Here is a 19,380-nt window from a genome sequence, read left to right as displayed (position 1 = left end):
CATAGCCCGTAGATGGACCTGTCAGTTAGGGAGTCACATGTTTACATATTAAGCTTCATTTTGGAGTTTAAACCTTACTGAGACTCCTCTGACTGTTACCCATGCTTTAATTATTTGCCGTTTGCAGACATCCATTCACAATAGAAGGCAATAGTTGAAGGAATATTATTGTAGAGGGCTTCATGGACATCGTAACCATGCATATAGTTTATCCCCCTCTGCCGTGGAAGTAGAGAAAAAGATTTCCTAAGATTTTTGAATACATTTTAACTATTTCGCCATTTTGGCCCCACACTAGGGTCTGACGCCTACCCAAGGGACCATATATATAACATCTTAGTAAAGGACTTCATGAACATCATAAACATGCATTAAGTTTTTTTTCTCAATACGTCTGGAAATAGAGATCATGTCGATTTTTAAAACCTTGGCCTTTTTTGCATAGTTGGCCCTACCAAAAAATGGGAACAATCGGCTTTGTACTTTTCAAGAGGTTTAAAAGGTAAAATTGTTATTACATGATGCATGTCTCGTGATGCATGATGACGGACAAAGACCAATCATGCAGTAATGATGCAGAAAATGGTCTATATGATTTTTAATGTCATTATGTTTCAATAACACAAAAAGCTCAAGAGAGGTACGTAGCCATTCAAATACATAATTGAATTCTGATATAAAAGTACATTGCTGCTCTATACCGGCTAATCATTTCATTACACTCACCATATATTTCAAAGTGTATTTGATAAACAATTAAGAACTTACAATTAACCTTCAACACAATTCTTGATGACGTTCTACAACATGCACAGATTGAAGCAAAGGTTTTGAGTTTTTAAAGTTTTATTTAACAAAAAGTTAACGCTTTGATTTTTTGTACTGAGGTTCCTCTATTTCTTCCAGCCAATCGTCATCGTCGAACAGTTCTGCCTCGACCCCCTCAAGGAGGGTCTGGGGCACCACCTTGTCTCTAGAGTCACTGGCACCACTCTGTTCTGACCCCGACATGTTCTTCTTTGCACCGAAGTAGTTGAATAGACTCTGTTCAGTTTTTGGTTTCACGGGTTTTACAGACACTGAATTGAACAAAGAATAATTTAAAAAATTTTGTTATTTATTTTGTAAAAGCCAATTGTCAACTGGTCTAATATAAAAATCACAAAATTATTATTAAATTAAATATGGAATGAACTTAATTTTTTAAGAGAAAACAAACTGCAGATTCCTTTTCAAGTTTGGTAACAAGTGTAAAAATTTTGCCCATTGCCTTCTGGCCCTCTTAGAATTAACAAGAAGAGAAGCAACAAATTCCTAAAAGAATTTTGTAATTTATAGTTCACGAAATATTTTTTGTTGGTTAATTTTTCATGACATAATACTAAGCAATTTGGTAATAAAGTGTCATAATACTGAGCAAGTAGGTAATAAAGTGTCAGCAATTTTGTATTTGTTTAGGTCTGTTTGGTATTAAATAAGATTGTAGAAGTAGGAATTTGGATGATGAAACTGGCAAAAAAAAGGAGGTATCGCACAATTGGCATCTTACATAATTTAGAAGCTTGTTCCTTCTGATTTGTCAGTTTCTGTCCATTTGAGTTCGTATTTGAAGTTGCTGGAACTGCGGATTGCGTCTGGTCATTTTCTGTCTCTGAGGCTTCCTCAAAACTCTCTTCCATGAAGCTTTCCTCAAAGTACTGCATCAAATCGGTCTGTGTGGAGTCCTACAGAAGAGAACAGTCACACTGCCAGTATAAATGTACAGGTGTCATATACAGGTACATGTATGTACATAACAGAGTGCACAAAGACATGGAATCAACAGTGATAACTATAAAGGGATTTTACGATGTATAGGTTTTAATGAATGTCTTACCTGTAATAGTTAAACAAAATATGTTGATTCGCTACGTTCAAGTTAGTTGGAATAAAATATTAAATACAAATTAATTCCTGTTGCAGTATGAAGGTGTATGTATTCTGCCTTTGTATGATTTATATGAAGACCATAAAAGCACAGCATGTTATTTGTTTTAAGTGAGTATTGTGAATGTATTTCCTTTACAATTTGAAGTGAGTACATGTGTATAATCATGTTGATGTAGTCATATTGGATCCTATATAAAAATATGCGTAAGATGCATGCAAGGGTCCTCTGTTCATAACACATGTATTTTTTTTTTATACACAAGTACCGGTATGTATAATTATGTAAAACAGCAATGAATAATGGTAATTTCTTTCATCATGTCTTGACACGTACTTTACACTTGTCTGACATATGATGAAGCACATATATTGGAATAATGTACAGCTTACTAAGTCAGCACTACCATTTATATGAGGCATTGTGAGACTACAGCTTACTTTCATGGTTTTGGTGTCAGCTGCTGAGAAATCCTCCTTACTGAGTCCTGCTTTACTGAGTACCTCCAGCTTCTTCTGAACTAGAGGCCTAAAAGAAAGACCAGCTGTGAAAGACCTGACTGTGACATTCACTTTTATATGTTCAGCATCTGGCAAAAAATTGTCCTTAGTTGACATGCATGTGCATAAATCAGACGGATAAAAAAAATCATAGAATGTGCTGCACCCATATACATGTATTTATGGCCATTAATGTCCCTGGCCACTAAGTTGCAGAAGTGAGTAACCCTCTTATTTTGTCCTGCATTTTGAATATCCTTACCATACAGCTATACCATTATCTAGTAAAAGTGTCTACCCTTTGTATATTTTTGTACTTTGTATCCCCTAACCACACATGGTCATCAGCAGTGCCTCTAACCACAAAATAGTATGTGTGTTTACCCCTCTGTATATACAATGTACAGAAGGCCTGTGTCCCCTTAACATAAGAGGTCATCAGAAATGCATATATCAACTATACAGTGTTATTGTGTCCCCTATCCTCCTCTCTTGTAATACTGTAAACATACTGCATTTGGCTGTGTATTCTATTTAGCGCTTTTGGCCAAATGCTGCTTCCCCTAAATCAAGTACATCGCTAAATGTCATGCAAATATGTATAAAAATAGTCACATTCAGGGATACGCTAATTCAAATCCAGGCCAACTTGTTCAAAAACTAATTTTCGCCACATATCGTACTGCCAATTATAATGTTTTGTACAGTATTAGCCTGTATTGTCCTTTATCCTCTTACCACACATGGTCATCAGCAGTGCCCCTGGCCACCAGATAGTGGACATTGACCATGTCCCTCTGTCCCATTCTGTGGGCGCGATCCTCTGCCTGCACCAAAACCTGCACAAAATATGGAAATATGTACTGTAGAAGCACAAATTTTCTTTGGGTCAAAATTTCGTTGTTTTTAAACCAAGTAAAATTTTGTTGGCATTTAATTTTGTCACATCGTCACCCTTTGTAATCATTAATACCTGGGTTAAAAATTCCTCTTGGATTCAATTTCGTTGTTTTATAATGCCAACAAAAATAAGGAAATTAAATCCTCAACGAACATTTCTGCTTCTACAGTATATATACATCTTTCCAAGATGAGAGAATATTTTATATAAAATGAAAAAAATTAAAACCATGACATACCCCAGGATTCCAGAACAGCTCCCCAAACACCACCAGACTGGCAGCAGACAGATTGAGGCCGGCATTGGCTGCACAGATTGACAAAATGGCCACTCGCAGGGAATCGTTGGACTGGAATTTGTTGCAGAAATAATTCCTTTGTTCTGGAGTTGTTTTCCCATCAATCCTTATATATCCTTTCTCTATCTGTTTTTAAAAACAAATATAATGTCTAACTGCCTCTTCTATACATTTACATTATGCAAAGTAACTGAAAATCAAATTTTTATGGCAGTTTGTGAAAGACAATGTGCCTTAAAGTTATCTTCAAGCTTTGTCTAATTTGTCATTTTATCTGACCTTTGACTGTACAGCAGCCTCTATAGCATCGAGGACCTCCTGATGGTGAGCAAAGATCAGGAACTTCCTGTCCAAATCCAATAAGTCCAAAACATACTCCCTAAAAAACAAAACATACTCCATACAAATCCTAAACATACTGCCTACAAGTCCAAAATATACTCCCTACAAGTCCTAAACATACTCCCTACAAGTCCTAAACATACTCCCTACAAGTTAAAAATGTACTCCCTACAAGTTAAAAATGTACTCCCAACAAAACAAAACATACTCCCTACAAGTCCTAAACATACTCCCTAAAAAACAAAACATACTCCATACAAATCCTAAACATACTCCCTACAAGTCCAAAACATACTCCCTACAAGTCCTAAACATACTCCCAACAAAACAAAACATACTCCCTACAAGTCCTAAACATACTCCCAACAAAACAAAACATACTCCCTACAAGTCCTAAACATACTCCCTTCAAAACAAAACATACTCTCTACAAGTCCAAAACATACTTCCTACAAGTTCAAAACATACTATTTACAAAATTAATCAAAAACTTATCCCTGCAAAACAAAGCAGCAAGTCCAATACATACTTTCTACTAAAAATGTACATATTGTATCTAGCATATTGGTATATAATTTTCTCTGCTTACTTGATAGCTTTGACTTTTGCTGCCCCAGTGTGGTGAAAGTATTCCAAAAGGGCCCCTCTTCTCTCCATTCCCTGTGACAACATACATAAATAAGATTTAGATCAACAAATGATTGACGAGTGTTCTTGATTTCTTACACATTATCCCTTATTCTATTTATCTTCTAGTATTAAGACAAAAACTTGAATGATATCATGTTTTTAGATCTACCATCACACTAACTGTTCTTATATCTACTCACTACCCTTCAAAACAATGGTGCTTTTGACGGGTATTGATAATTGATTTGCAACACCCTTGACGAGACCTTGATAACTAATGAAGCCTTGCCTAATTGCTTCTTCCTTTTTTTTTTTTAATTTGAAAGTATTACAGATGGTATTTTTCACCTTGAGGGACTTGAGCTCCATTGTCTTGCTCTGCAGCTCCATCTCCTTAGTGGTCTTGATCAGCCCTGGGTCTAACAGTACCATCTGTCGGACCTTGTCTGGGAGCTGTGTTATCACTTCTTTCTTCAGTCTCCTACAAACATTTACAATACACATTACTGTGATTTCATTAATATTCAAGGTTATCAGTTTTCGTGGATAAAGTGAAAATCACAGTTTCAAGGATATGTGAATTCGAGGCCAGTGACCCTATCAATACAAAATATTAATAGAAACTGCACTTCAATGAACATTTAATTTTGTGTATCAACTTAACAACGAAATCCACGAAAATTGGTATTCAACGAATATTGATGAAACCACAGTAATCACTGTTTCTTTAACAATGCATCATACCTTATATACAATAATGGACTTTTTGAAGAAAAAGTCGACACTTTCTTTAAATAAATCAAATGCTTTTTTCTTGACTTATCCTACGAGATAATATAAGATACCAGCATTTGAATATGCAAAGTGTTGTCTACATTTGTATCTTTACCACTGCAAGTAAGCTTGTTTCCCTTTGAACATACATTGTATGCTATTGAATTTTGTCAAATGTTGGGACCACAGCAAAGGATTATTAATATATCAAGTGGACAACACTTGATCTACCAACCAATAGAGTAACCCCCAACCAACAGGTGCAAACAAATATCCCCCCATTTTTATTTTTACAGAAAGTATGAAGATGTATTGTTTTTGCTAGAATGAAAATATGTACAATGTAGGTAAGGGTACTCAGAAAGTCTATGACTCTGGTTCCTTAAAAAACCTGATGAATTACCAGAAAATCTATATGGGTGTAACAAACCTTATCATAATGCTCTCCTCTAGAAGGATCTGAAGCTCCTCCATGTTGGATGATCCCGAAAAATCCCATCCCCAGGGATTCTGTTCAAATGGTAAAACACACAACAATAAGCATTAGGATCACCTATCTAGTAGAAACCAAGATAAAATCATATGTTTCTGTTGTAAACTCACCTTCTTACCGTCACAGTAGCGGACCCCGAAGTCTTGGTACTGGAACATGTAGGGTTTGACGGCACAGATCTGGGTGTACAGCTCCTGGGGGCGGGACAGGGCCGGGGTCCCGCTCAACAGAATCACACGCTTGGCAGCCTACAACAACACTGACCATTAGTTTTAAAAACTGAATTGATATTCATATAAATGTTACAATGAAGTGCAACATCCTTCTTTACTCTCTAAAAAATTGCTTAGATAAAAATGCATGGTAATCTAGCATAACAATGGAGTTACCATAAAGAAAATAAGTTAGAACTATTCTTTAGAATATATTTATATAAATACCGTAATCATTGAGAGTTAGCTCCCTTAGCAGATGAACATACCACCTTAATAGTAATTTTTATGAACTTCAAGGTACTTTTGCCATGTCCTCTTACCTTTAGAATTGGCATAGCGGCTTTACATCGAGCAGTTTTGAAATTTTTCAACAAATGACATTCATCCTATAAGAAAATAATATTGATCAGAAATTGAATGATTAAAATGAGAATTTAAATAATACATAGAACATTAACTCATAAAATTACATGTATAACACAAACGTTATTAAGTAAGTTGAAAATTAAACTGAGGATCAAGATTCAAAGGAATTATGCATTTTCAAAGTGCAAACTTGCTTGACATTAGATACATTTATTAATGCACAAGTACAAGTACAATTACATGAACTGTACAGTACTTGCATTTATTATCTCATCTACTGAATACATTTCCATACCATTATGACAACATTGAAGTTCCTTTCCAATAAGTCTTTGGACTTCTTGGCCATCAGGTCATAACTAAGGATACAGACCTTGTGACCAGACAAGCTACACTTCCCTGACAAGGCGACATAAACTTCCTGTGGGTCCAGACTTGGTACCCATCTCTGGAGTTGCTGTAGGCATCAAACCAATGAAATTAACTGTACAAAGTCTATGGTGCAATGAATCAGGCTTGGGGCGAATTACATTGTAAAGTAATGCATTACATTACCATTACTTCATGAAATAGGGCATTAAATTACTATTACCATTACTTGAATTTCTTGAAGTAATGCATTACATTACCATTACATGAGTAAAGTAATGCATTACCATTACCATTACTTTGTTTTAAAAAAGTAAAGCTAATAAAGAGTTTTTGCAAATGTTTCAAATATAAAACACTCTTTAACATCCATGTATCTACAGCTTCATGCTCAGTATCAGGTTCAAATTCAATGACTAAACAAGAGTCATTATTTGCTCAATATATAATAATCTTGTGGCATTATCAACAACATATTACATATGTAAAATGATATTTATAGACATTTGGCATGATACAACACCAGATACGAAATAGAGACACAGAATTACATGCGTAACAAAAAACAATTTATGGATTAATGTTGCGGTTTTTAAAAGCTTAATATAGATATATCCCCAGATTACACAAATCGATCTTTATAATTTTGGACACTTAATTCTATTAATTTATAAACAGATGGTTTTTCCCAGTTATATTTCTTAATGATATTTCTTTCTACTGAGGACACTTTAAGACAAAAGATTGCTGTTGCACTTTATGATCAAAGTTTCAAAGGGTTCATCTTTTAACTGCATCCATCTTCTGGGCTATACTAAATAAATGTTTTACAGGAGCAGTCGAAGCTTGGACTGGAAAATACTGTTTGACGATCTTTATCTTAGGATATATTATGTGCAATAATAAATTAAATACATGAGTCTTGTATTTTCTATCAGTCCAAACTAATGTACAGTGTAATTAATATACAAGAGAGAGAGAGAGAGAGAGAGAGAGAGAGAGAGAGAGAGAGAGAGAGAGAGAGAGAGAAATAAGTTTATTTTCAAATGGGTTATAATATTGGAAGTGATATTGATTTTCATCATGGATGGACAGTGCATTCATTTTGCTTTTAAAGGTGCATGTCTGTCACCTATTCTATTGTGACATAGCAAAGGGAAGGGGGTTGGGGTGTTTAGCACTTCCTATAACAATAGATTGTTTTGATACTTAGATTATCCTGGGGGCATAGTGTGTTGTTGACACATTTCTTATTGAAGTTACAACTAATTGGAGTAAATTGTTTAAATGATTAAAAACTATTAATAACAACACTCTTAAAAATGTTATGAAATTGTGCTGTTATCTTTAATAATATTAACAATTCAAAAATGAATTTTAAAAAAACTTTTCTAATAATACATGTACAATTAAAACATTTTTATCTCAAGAATTATTTCTTTCTTCTTTAAAAATAAATTCAATCAAATTCAATTTCAACTATTCATTTATTCATCATGTTTTAAAGTGAACATGCATAAATATGAATAGTAATGCAAAGTAATGCCATGTAATGCCAGCATTACACTAGATTTTGGAAAGTAATGAATTACATTACCATTACTTGTAATGCTAATTTTGTGGCATTACACATTACTAGCATTACTTTGAAAACATGTAATGCATTGCAATGCATTACCATTACATTTAGCATTACCCCAAGCCTGCAATGAATCAAAATTTATGATTTTTCCCCCTGTTAAGCTTTACACCAAAATAAAAGCTCTGTTTCAACATTTGTGGGAATATAATTTGGGGGAAAATGATACATTTTAAAACAAAATCTGTGAATTGCTCAAGTAATATTAATCTAATCCACCCCAAAAGCCCTCCCCCCCAACAAAGTATGAATATTAAGTAGTTACCTGCGCCCAATCAAATCTGACAGAGGAAGGAACGACAATGAGGAGGGGCCACTCGTTTCTATAGTAACAGGCCAGACAAATTGCCTGTATTGTTTTACCAAGACCCATGTCATCTGCCAACAAAATGCGACCATTCTTGTGTACTCCAAAACTACAAAGATAAAAGTATTTTTTTCTTTATTAATATTCCATTAAGAACAATTAGTACAAGACTTAGTCAAACAATTTATATATTCATCAATGAATTTTGTTTTTCACATTTCTATTCTGCTATTGCTAATGAAGAGATAACTAGCTATGTAAAATATAAAAGCTTATTTAGCTTGAAAATTACTGGGTTCCTATCCAAGAATTGTAACCACAATATTTGTAATTACATATATTGTATTTCTAATTCAAATTTCAATCATATTCTAATTCGTAAGACTATAGCAGATGCAAAATTTGCACTAATTCAGACTATTTAAACTGTTTAGATAAAAAAGGATTTTTTTTGTGATTACATTTACAATAATGGTTCCGTGACATGAATACACACATCCATCTCTTTATGTTACTTTTTAACCCTTAATTTCCATGTATTCCCACCCAACCTTCCATTATTTCTAATACACACACTCATATTCTTTGTCCCAACTGCTTACTTGACTCCGACCCTCTGGAATGGCAGCAGAGAGTTGACCAGACTGGCATCCAGGTGACTGAGGTCAGCAGTGGGGATCTCCTTGTCGGGATACACCCCCTTCAGCTGCTGTTGGAAGGTCGAGAGAACAGCTTGTGGGAAGGGCACCAGTCGAACCTGTGGACTCATGGCTCTCATTGCCGAAACTACACAAGGAGTTGTATTTATAATTGAATTATTCCCCTTTTCAAAGTGTAAAATAATCACAAAATTTTTAGAAATAAATTGTACCAGCAGTTGGTAGAAAATGGGGTTATCAAAATATCAATTGCCTGGTTTTACTGATATTTAGACTTTTACAATATACAGCAGTCCTTAAAAAACTAGATAGTCATTCTATGGCCAAAAAATCTAATTTGGGAAAGGTTTAACACGGTTTCTGAGTATGCAAGATAAACCTTTACCAAAATATTATAGAAATTTTCAATTCATAATATCATTCATTATGAGTAGGAATTTAAAGTACAGAATTAAATATTACATAACATTTTACTATATTTAGTAAACACTACAAGGAACTACATGTGTATTACTGTTAAAAATATATAAACCAAATATGAAAATATGTTACACAATGCAGTTTATAAATAACATAGAAGTATAAACTATAAAAATTGTAACATATATCTAGTACTTGTAAGATCGAGAGATAATTAACGGTAAAAGCCATTCTTACCCAATTTCTGATACTCTTCCAATTTAAAGGACCATTTTTTGGTGACAGCATCTGTAATATTCAATGTAAACTGGAATTACTGGACAAGAATGGGATCTAACTTCATGATACAATTAATATATCTACAAAGTGCACAACATTAATAACTAATTCAAACATTAAGCAGACTGAATTCTATTGACATTTTCTTTTTAATTAATAAGTTTCATCTCATCAGCCATATCTTAATTTTATGTAGTGTGTTATGCATGATCCAAATAATTGTGTAGAAATAGTAAGCAGGTCAGACACAAAGTCTGAGGCAAGTTTACACATTACAATAAACAAATGCACTTTTAATTTATTGTATATATGCAACTAATTGCCAATTAAGGTTTGTTTGTTTAGCATACTGTGGAATCACCATTGTTTGTCACAGTGCCGGACCAATGTTCATTGGCTTTCACTGGTAACCTTTGCTCACAAATATATGAAGCCATGAATGTATATATACAATCCTTTGTTTAATATTTATTAAAGGTATACCTAGTATACCACCAACAAAATTATGTCCCAATGAACCAGGACAATCTTGGCTAGACACCAATGTTGACCCCCACGAATAAAAATAATTCCACAGTATTAGAAGATTTACATATTCAAATAATATTACTTTTACAGGAAGATACATGTATATCATACTTAAGCACAAAACGTCAAAAGTATAAACATGCATTTTGACAACTGTCTCCAACATGTCCGAGTCTGCGTTTGTGTACGTGCATGTGCATAACTCATGATACGTACCATACTTTTTAGTTGCCATGGTTTTAAACAAGTCAACAAGTGGAGGAAAGTATCCAGATGTGACTTCGAACCTCTCCCTGGAGATCAGCAGACACTTCGCCGTAGTCCCTCCCCCCAGGGTGCTCTGTGATGGACCAGAGGTTGCTATTGACTCCGCAATCTTAGCTACATTAGACTCTGCCCCGTTCACTGATTGCTGCGGTGCAGGTTTATTCAAAGTTTGTGTTTTATAACTGGAACCAGAACTTACTCCATTTCTTTTGTTGTTATGTGTGTCTCCTGTTGTACTTGTTTTAAAAGAACTATTACCTGGGCCATTATTACTAAATGTGTTTTTGCCTGTAACAACAGCATTGGAAGTTTTGTTAATCTGGTTTATCAAACTCCTGCTATCTGTTTGTGGCTTGCTATAATGTGCCTGTGATGGCTCTGAGACCTTCGACGGTTTTTCTGCTCTGAGAGCGAGTGCTTTCAGCCTATTTTCTTCAATCTGTTGTTTCTGTATATCACCGCTGCTTTTCACTGGACTTAATTTCTGTGCTCGCTTTGCTAGAGCTTTTCTCTTATTCTCTTCAATCCTTCTTTTTTGTTCCTCAGTTAAAGCTGACATTGTCTTTATCAGTCATTTGACTCCAAATCATAACAAATACACACAAACAGGAAATTCATCATGTTCATGTCCAATAGTTTCCTTTAACTTCAAGGCAGAAACATATCTAAATTACGAAACAAAAAAACTATAACTATGATTAATCTTGATTATTTTTTTGAATTCTAAACGGACATAATTGCATTCTTATTGTACAACAGCTGTATAATTTTGCATGCATGATTGCATACATATAAATACGGGTACCGTATAAATACAGCATTTGAATGAATTAACATGAATTTTTCCATAAATTTTTCCATAAATTTTATTTAAAATTTAGAGAAAGGTGGGATATAAATTAATTTTAGCTTCACAGAACATTTAACTCATGACAAAACTCACATTTTAAACGTCTACTTTCTATATTCAAAATTTCGCGACTTTTTTCAAAGAGGTTCTAGACAACTTGTACATTGAATTATTCTAGTTTTTTAAAAATCGTCAATGTCACAAAAATATGTAATTCAGTGCCATTTATTTCTTAAATTTATATTCTTCAATTGATCAAATGAACATATGCTTTGCCTTTATAACAAAACAGATGAAACGACTATTCTCTTCATTCCCCCAAACGAATCATTATACGTACGCCTACATAAAATAATTAAAACAAAATAGAAACCATTATTACTAGATCTATATGAAAAAGTTTTTACTGCATACACGGAACAGAAGAAATGGCGAGTCCAGCAAAGAAAGCCAAAGCTTCCACGTTACCTACATGTCCTTACGGAGCTCGCTGCTACAGGAAAAACCCCGAGCATTTTAAAGAATTTCTACATCCTCCAAAACAAACGACTGACACTGCATCGACATCAGACAGTAACGACTCGACTAAGAGAGCCAAAACCAAAACCAAACCTAGTCTGCCAGATGGCAAAAATCTGCCACCTTGTAAATATGGAGCAAGTTGTTTCCGCAAAAATCTGCTGCATTTTGCCGAATTTTCACATCCCACAGCTGTGGTAAAGAAGGTGACGACTGGCAGTGGGAGTGATACCGACCCCATAGACTCTGATGACGAGAAGGATAAGGTACCTTAAACTTTTTTGTGTTAGAAGGATAGTTAAGGTGCAATAGGGGGGCTTTAAATAAAAAAAAATTAAAATATTCACGAATTCTAGACATGCTAAATAAATGATGTACATGCAAATCCAACGATGTCCTTGCATGCTTATATTTGTGTGGAATATTTTGCAATTATTTTTCAGAAATACAATCTCAAATGTTTGCTCAGTTCTCTGTTATTCACATATGCATGTACCTTGTGAAATGTTATTTGATATTCAAAAGAATTTATCAACATTATAGAAGAAACCCAAAGGAAAAGCTGAGGACATTTTGAAAAGGGGAATGTCATTGGTGAAAAAATACTCACAAATGTCCGAGGCAGAGAGAAAAGAGTTGATCAAACAAGCATTTGAAGCAAAACAAAAGTTACAGGATGAACTCAAAGAAACTCAGGACAAAGTGAAAGAGAAGGAGAAGGAGTTAGAGAAGATGCAGCATCAAGTATCTATTTTCTCTCCATCACTATCTTTTATTAGTCCCCTACCGGTTTCACCGGAGGGGACTATAGCTTTCCTCTGCGTCCGTCAGTCCGTCTGTCTGTCCGTCCATCTGTCTGTCCCACTTCAGTTTTCCGTTGTTTTTTTCTGCATGCGTTTGACGAATGATGTGAAACTTGCTGAGCAGCTTAAAAATATCAAACAGCAGACCAAGTTTATACTTTTGTAGCGTCTGGTCAACACAATTTCCAGAAATTTAATTTTTTTCACTCCAATTTTTTTAATGATCGGGTTCGTTATCGGGCTAAGTGTGTACTAAATGAACGAGGACATTATGTGGTCAGTAAAATAATAAATAATATCGTGCATTATTTGTATTATTACATTTATCATTTCTAATAACAAACAAATAAGTTCTGTAAAATGGTGTCAAGTATTGTGTAAATTTTAACGGCAGGGTTTTATCATTATTATTATTACAATCAGGTTCGTTATCGGGTTTGGGCTGTTGAATAATAGACTAGACTTCTGTGTTTGCTTTGCTTCAAATATGTATTTTTTTAATGGATTTTTGAGATTGTTTGCTGTTTATTATAATCATTTTTCATAATTTCATACTATACAATTACTACATTTATGATAGGGGATATTTAATATACAGGGTCTCAAACTTTTGCCATTCTCAATCAAAGGGGTTACCGGTAGGGGACGTGTATTGCTTATGCAATACTCTCAGAATGCTTGTTTCACATGTTTCAATAGACACAATGTACTCTCCTGGAATAAAGTTTCAAGTTTGATAAATCATAGATGTGTCTTAATAAATACTTGTGACGTGAAACAAATTTTAATTCATGATTTACAGTTATCATGGTTATACATTACAAGTGTAATAATTTTATTCTGGAAGGACTATTAGTGAAATAATCATGTCATAAGTTGGAAAAATTTCCCATTATTCAAACACAGTATGAAATTCTAGATAACTTAAGATAAGTACATTTAATATCTAGGAAATATTATCTTTACAGTTATGACATAATGACATTATACAGTAAAACATGGTTATAGTGAACTTGCTTGTAATGAATTGATGCTTACAGCGAAGTGATTTTAATTCCCCGTGACTTAATTTCCTGTTGTAAACTTGATGGATATAACAAATCAGGCTTATTGCGAAGAAAAATCTCCACTCCCTGGCACTTTGTTAATATGTAAACGGTGTGACCATTGGACCGAGCGCAGATGTAACACAAAGCAGTTTGATTTTTGTAGAACAAAATTAATTTGAAACGCACACAGTAGGATCCGCCTGGTTGCCTACTCAAATCATTAGCCAAAGTTTAACTAAATGTCGCATGCTCAGACTACATTATGACGTCATGTTTCAGACATAAAACGTTCAAGTTTTGTCTTCGGAAATAGCCGAAGAGAGTTACGTTATTCCGAACTTTTTTAAAATTTCTTCTTTCATTGTTTATCAATTTAATTCATATAAATAACGCGGTAATAAAATTGAATACTTTATTCAGTATCTAAAAGATCAGTTCCTTGATGTTAATGTTTTTATTTTCCATCTGATAATTTGATAAGATATACATAGAACTAGTCGTGTTTCTTGATTGAAGCACTATTGAAACTTATCTGGTGTCCTCTATTATTTCTTTTATTTCAAATTACCTTTTATTGAAACACCAGAAAATTTTAATCGAGTTTAGGGGCAATAAACATCGATAAGTACCAGTCAATCAATGATCGAACTAACTTTTTTTAAAAAACAAAATGGCTGCCAATATGGCGGCGCCCATGGCTGGAAGAAAATTTTTTTGGCCTTAGTACCCCTGATTCAACTTTCATTTTTCACTGATTTTCTTATATATATACGTGTTACCATTAATCCTCGCTGGGCTTTGCACGCCTCTCGCTGCGCTCGGTATAAGCATGTTTTACTGTACAATATATTATGGATGTCATTTGAACCTTAATTATAACATTTTAAGACAATTGATGTTGTACATTGCAGGTATTTTCTGAGCTGTTATGATGTTATAACCAATGATATAAATTGTAGGTATCCTCTGGCCTGTTATTGGTTGAGGGAGAGAAGGAGGCCCTTGAGGGGACCAAGACTGTGTATTTCAAATTGATGGCGGAGAGAAATCACAAAGAGGGATCGGCTGAGCAGACGCATTTCCGATTGGCGGAGTCCCAGTTTTACCGTCTTCTGAGTGGAACTAACAGCCAGTATGTGTAAATTTTGTCATATGCCATAAGTCTTCCATACTGGGTTCTTGTATTGTAGTCAGACCAATGTATTTCAGTCTCTTGATATTCATGTTTTCTCATTATTGTAAGGCATTAGCAATTCTGGTTTTCTTTCAGTTACACCATAAAAGCGGTCGAATATGTTGTCAACCCAGAACTAATGGCCCAATTCAAGTAAGAAAAGATCATGTTTTATATGTAAATGTAACACAATATTTAAGATTTGAAGTTGAATAAATTTTTTTTGTGATTGACAAAGCAATTAAGTACTTTTATATTCTGCAATATAATTATGTGTAACAATTTTGATTATCAAGAAATATTTTCAGGCAGGGGAAAGAAGACCTCAAGAAAATGAGAGGAGAGGAGTTATCTTATCCTGTCCTCGCCTTCCACGGAACCAAAGTAGAAAATATCACCAAAATTTGTGAAACTGGATTCAAAGTGCCTGGTACACTTATTAAAATATGATATTGTGAGCTCATTGTTTAAGGTCAATCAGTTCATTCCCTTCCTTGTCTGTATCTGTGTCATTTTATACAAGATCAAGAATTGATATCATTTTATTCATCTGAGAGATCATACAATTGGAATATGGAATCAATGTCATCAAATCAATCAGCTTCTAGCTGGCAAAATAGGCAAAAAATCTTTTGAAAAAGTTGCAATATTTAAGACTTAATTTTGCATGTGCCTGCCTGTTAGACTTTAAATGTTGGATTATATTGCTCAAGGTTTTCATTCTTGAAATAAGTTTGGGAGGCGATTTGGGGTGGGGGGTGGGTTGGTCGGTAGAGAAAGGGGCTAAAATCTATATTACCAGTAGAGATTTGCAAATTTAAATATTGTAGAATATATGATTTATATTTCATTCATACAACAACTCTCTTTCACCAGGAGAGAAAGGATTTAAGCATGCTACAGATACGGGCTGGTACGGGAAGGGCGTGTATTTCAGTGAGTTCCCAGACTACTGCATGGGATATATCAAAGGAGCGGACAAACTCTTGCTGTGTCAGGTTCTTCCCGGGAAAGTGTTCCATTGCAAGAAGCTGATTCACGGAGCTCCGCTGTCCAAGGGATGCGACTCCCACACGTCTCCCGACAAAAAAGAGCTGGTCATTTTCAACTCCTACCATATTCTGCCATGTTATGTAGTTCACTACAAAATACACACTGGAGAATTTAAGTATGGTACTAGTGTAAGTTATTATTGTATATTCAAGGCTATTTAAAGATTAATACATTGTGGGTTTTTTTTAATGTTAAGGTATCCGATCCATAATAGCACCAGATTCAAAGAATCTGGAGGCATAACAGATGTGTATAGGCTTAATACTCTGTATACTTGGTCATAATTTTTTTTGGAAGAGTTGTCCCCCTTTGCTTTAAAAAAAAAATATTTTTAAAAAATCGTATTTAATTTGCTATAAAATTTATTTTCAATAGTTTTTGTATTCCATATGATTAAATACATCTTTCCACAAAAGCATTGATACTTTTGAAGACTATAACATCTAATAATTGTACATGTATTGTGATGCAATTTTGTTTTGAATTAGTGTTGTCAATAGAGATCACTATAAAAAATGTCTTTATAATATAATTATGCATGTTTTAACAAAATCAGAAAGAAAAAGGAGTGAACAGCAAAGATGATGATGGTGATGATGATGAAGATGATGATGATAATGATAATGATGATGATGAAGATGATGATGAATATGATGAGCTCAGTGTCCAAGATAAATGTGACAAAGCTACTGCAGCAGCCAAAACCAAGTAAGAGAATAATTACATGTAACATAGCATTTTCATAATTCAACAAATTCACTAAACATTCTTATTTGGTTAATTACAAAATAGTTGTCAAAAATCAAACTCAATGTTCAAGTATATTAGTTATTTTTTGTCTGGTTCTATTCAGGGACTATGAAAAATTGTATAAAATTGTCTTGCTTGCTATAGCCTTTATGTTATAATATTCTTTTGTTTGTCATTTGATTTCATTCTGACTGTATGCCTACATGGTGATGCAATAAACTATTGAATTGAATTTTTGTTTCATATAATCATATGATTTCTGATTTCATGAAATAAAAAAATATACATTGAACCCTTATTAATTAATAGATTTGTTTTTACATGTATCAGAGTCTTCAAAACCCAAAGAATGCTATTTACTGGATCATTCTGCCTCACCCAGAAAGAAATGACAGACCTTGTAGTAAAGCATGGAGGCGCTATAGGTAATTTAGTAGTGCTGAAACTTTGGATAGAATTGACATGTAAGAAATTGTAATTGGATGGGAGAAATACCGATATATCAGACTGGGATTTGAACTCTGGTACTTTGACTCTCGATCTAGTCAGGCGCTCTACCAACTGAGCCACCTAGATGGTTTTGGTGATTGAACTGGTCTGAGTGTCACAATATCTTACAATTACAGTTGTTGAATCATAAGCTCCACTACCAGGTGGAATATGATTAGACTTTGTTTATTTTACAGGAACTCCTGGTAATTTCAATCTTTGTGTGGCTTCGTTAGGAAGTGTAGATGAACCAACTGCCAAATTCAGGAAGGCTGAGGAGAAAAGCGTTAGTTGTTTTTTACCACTGCTTACTCTGTAAATCATATATTATAAGTGATCAGATTTCATTGTGTCAAAAGGTTTATACTTAGAACCATTTTAACAAGACTTTGGGTTTTCAGTAGGATGTAACGATCTATTTCTTGCGACAAAACAAGTTAAAATGACAATGGTTTCAAGCGAAATATACACCGATTGCGTAGTCTTCGTTCAAAAGCCAGACAAATCTTGTTGATTTCAAAGAGCAATGGCCGAGTAGCCTACAAGGAAATAGACAGGCCTACGTCACATTGCCGTTTGACTCAAGTACCCAAAATCCAAGCTCTTGTTAAAAAAATGGTTCTACAAAAGGTGTACTGTTGTTGTCTTATGAGAGAAATTGTCATTCTAAAAAACACACCTCTTTGTATAAATTTACAGATATCGGTTGTCTCAGAAGAGTTCCTGTATAAATCAATCTTCAAGAAAGAGCTACAGGACCCAGATTATTTCTATCCCGGTACATAAACCGGGATAGAAAATTGTATCATATTGAATGTCCACTGCATTTTAGAATGATTCTATAACTACATCAACTTGTTATTTTGTTTTTAAATCCCAATTCAGATAAGAAACAAAAGGAAAGTGTACATGTAGTTGTATTTAAGGCAGCATATTTTAACTAATAAAAGCATTATGATACATGTATACAACCATGCTATGTTTGTCTAAAATTTACTATTAAAGTTAGGTTTAATTTTAGATTTAATTCATGTGTAGAATAGAGATGGATATGATGGTTTAGATTAAACATTTTTCTAGGCTTGTCCTACATGTAAAATTATGATTTTTTATCAATTTTTACATGTATTTGTATATTTTATTTATTTTAAAGATTTGCCAAAAGAAGTCTAGTTTCTTTCCAAAATAAGATTAAATAGTTATGATTCTTTTAGATATTAGATTGTTATTTATTATATATTTATTAATATTAATTTTTTATCTGTAGCTGTTTGATAAATTTTACATTTTTTATAACCTTTCTTCAACTGCAGTTGTTGAGAATGTTCACTGTTCAATGTTCATGATGTACAGTTTATTTAAAATGTTTTTTTTTTTCATTTTTAAATTTCTCATGCACTTGTAAGTCATAATTATATTGTCAATCTGATTAAAAGCAGCTGTTTTGATACTCTTTAGCGCAATTTGTACGTTGTTTTAATCAGGTGCTTTTATTAGTCTTACATGTTCTAGTTACATGTATAGAAATAAAAATAGATGTGCTTTATAAAGCTGTTCTGTTTATTCCTATTTTCTGTCATTTGGAATTTTAACAAGCAATATCAATTTATTATCTAAAATGTCATTATTTCCTCACTTTAATCTCGCACAATATTTGATATTTTCGCTGTTCCCGTAATTTAATTAACTGTTGTTTTTATTTTAAAAATTTCATTTTTTCTGTTACTTTAGATATTAAATATGTAAGGCTGCTTGTCTACGGTATTTTGGGACTACTCT

The 19,380-nt window shown here is 33.7% G+C and overlaps 2 protein-coding genes across 3 annotated transcripts; one reads left to right on the top strand and one right to left on the bottom strand.

The window, feature by feature from the left end:
- Window positions 1-828: 828 nt before the first annotated feature.
- On the bottom strand, window positions 829-11,930 carry LOC105330036 (SWI/SNF-related matrix-associated actin-dependent regulator of chromatin subfamily A-like protein 1). The gene is made up of 17 exons (XM_034452973.2): window positions 11,858-11,930; window positions 10,864-11,579; window positions 10,078-10,128; window positions 9,364-9,547; window positions 8,720-8,870; window positions 6,742-6,903; window positions 6,401-6,466; window positions 5,976-6,113; window positions 5,803-5,882; window positions 4,947-5,079; window positions 4,558-4,628; window positions 3,906-4,005; window positions 3,567-3,752; window positions 3,166-3,266; window positions 2,368-2,455; window positions 1,550-1,724; window positions 829-1,079 (listed from the first exon to the last, which is right to left on the bottom strand). Exons 2-17 carry the CDS (start codon window positions 11,471-11,473, stop codon window positions 862-864), a joined length of 2,514 nt encoding a protein of 837 aa, XP_034308864.2. The 5' UTR covers window positions 11,474-11,579; window positions 11,858-11,930; the 3' UTR covers window positions 829-861.
- Window positions 11,931-12,104: 174 nt separating this feature from the next.
- LOC105330026 (DNA ligase 1) lies at window positions 12,105-18,802 on the top strand. 2 transcript variants are annotated; one of them, XM_066072715.1, is made up of 11 exons: window positions 12,105-12,549; window positions 12,827-13,027; window positions 15,095-15,267; window positions 15,406-15,462; window positions 15,618-15,739; window positions 16,186-16,490; window positions 16,919-16,974; window positions 17,020-17,070; window positions 17,443-17,537; window positions 17,799-17,887; window positions 18,301-18,802. In XM_066072715.1, the coding sequence occupies exons 1-11, from the start codon at window positions 12,193-12,195 to the stop codon at window positions 18,385-18,387; spliced, it is 1,593 nt and encodes a 530-aa protein (XP_065928787.1). In that variant the 5' UTR covers window positions 12,105-12,192; the 3' UTR covers window positions 18,388-18,802. The 2 variants fall into 2 exon arrangements, with proteins under 2 accessions (XP_065928787.1, XP_065928786.1); XM_066072714.1 differs by having other exon boundaries at window positions 16,919-17,070; window positions 18,301-18,798.
- Window positions 18,803-19,380: the final 578 nt, after the last annotated feature.

This window comes from Magallana gigas, chromosome 10 (assembly GCF_963853765.1).
Source record: "Magallana gigas chromosome 10, xbMagGiga1.1, whole genome shotgun sequence".
In the NCBI taxonomy this organism is placed as follows: domain Eukaryota; kingdom Metazoa; phylum Mollusca; class Bivalvia; order Ostreida; family Ostreidae; genus Magallana; species Magallana gigas.
The sequence above is the reverse complement of the archived record's forward strand: the minus strand, read 5'-3'. Positions and strand labels throughout refer to the sequence as shown.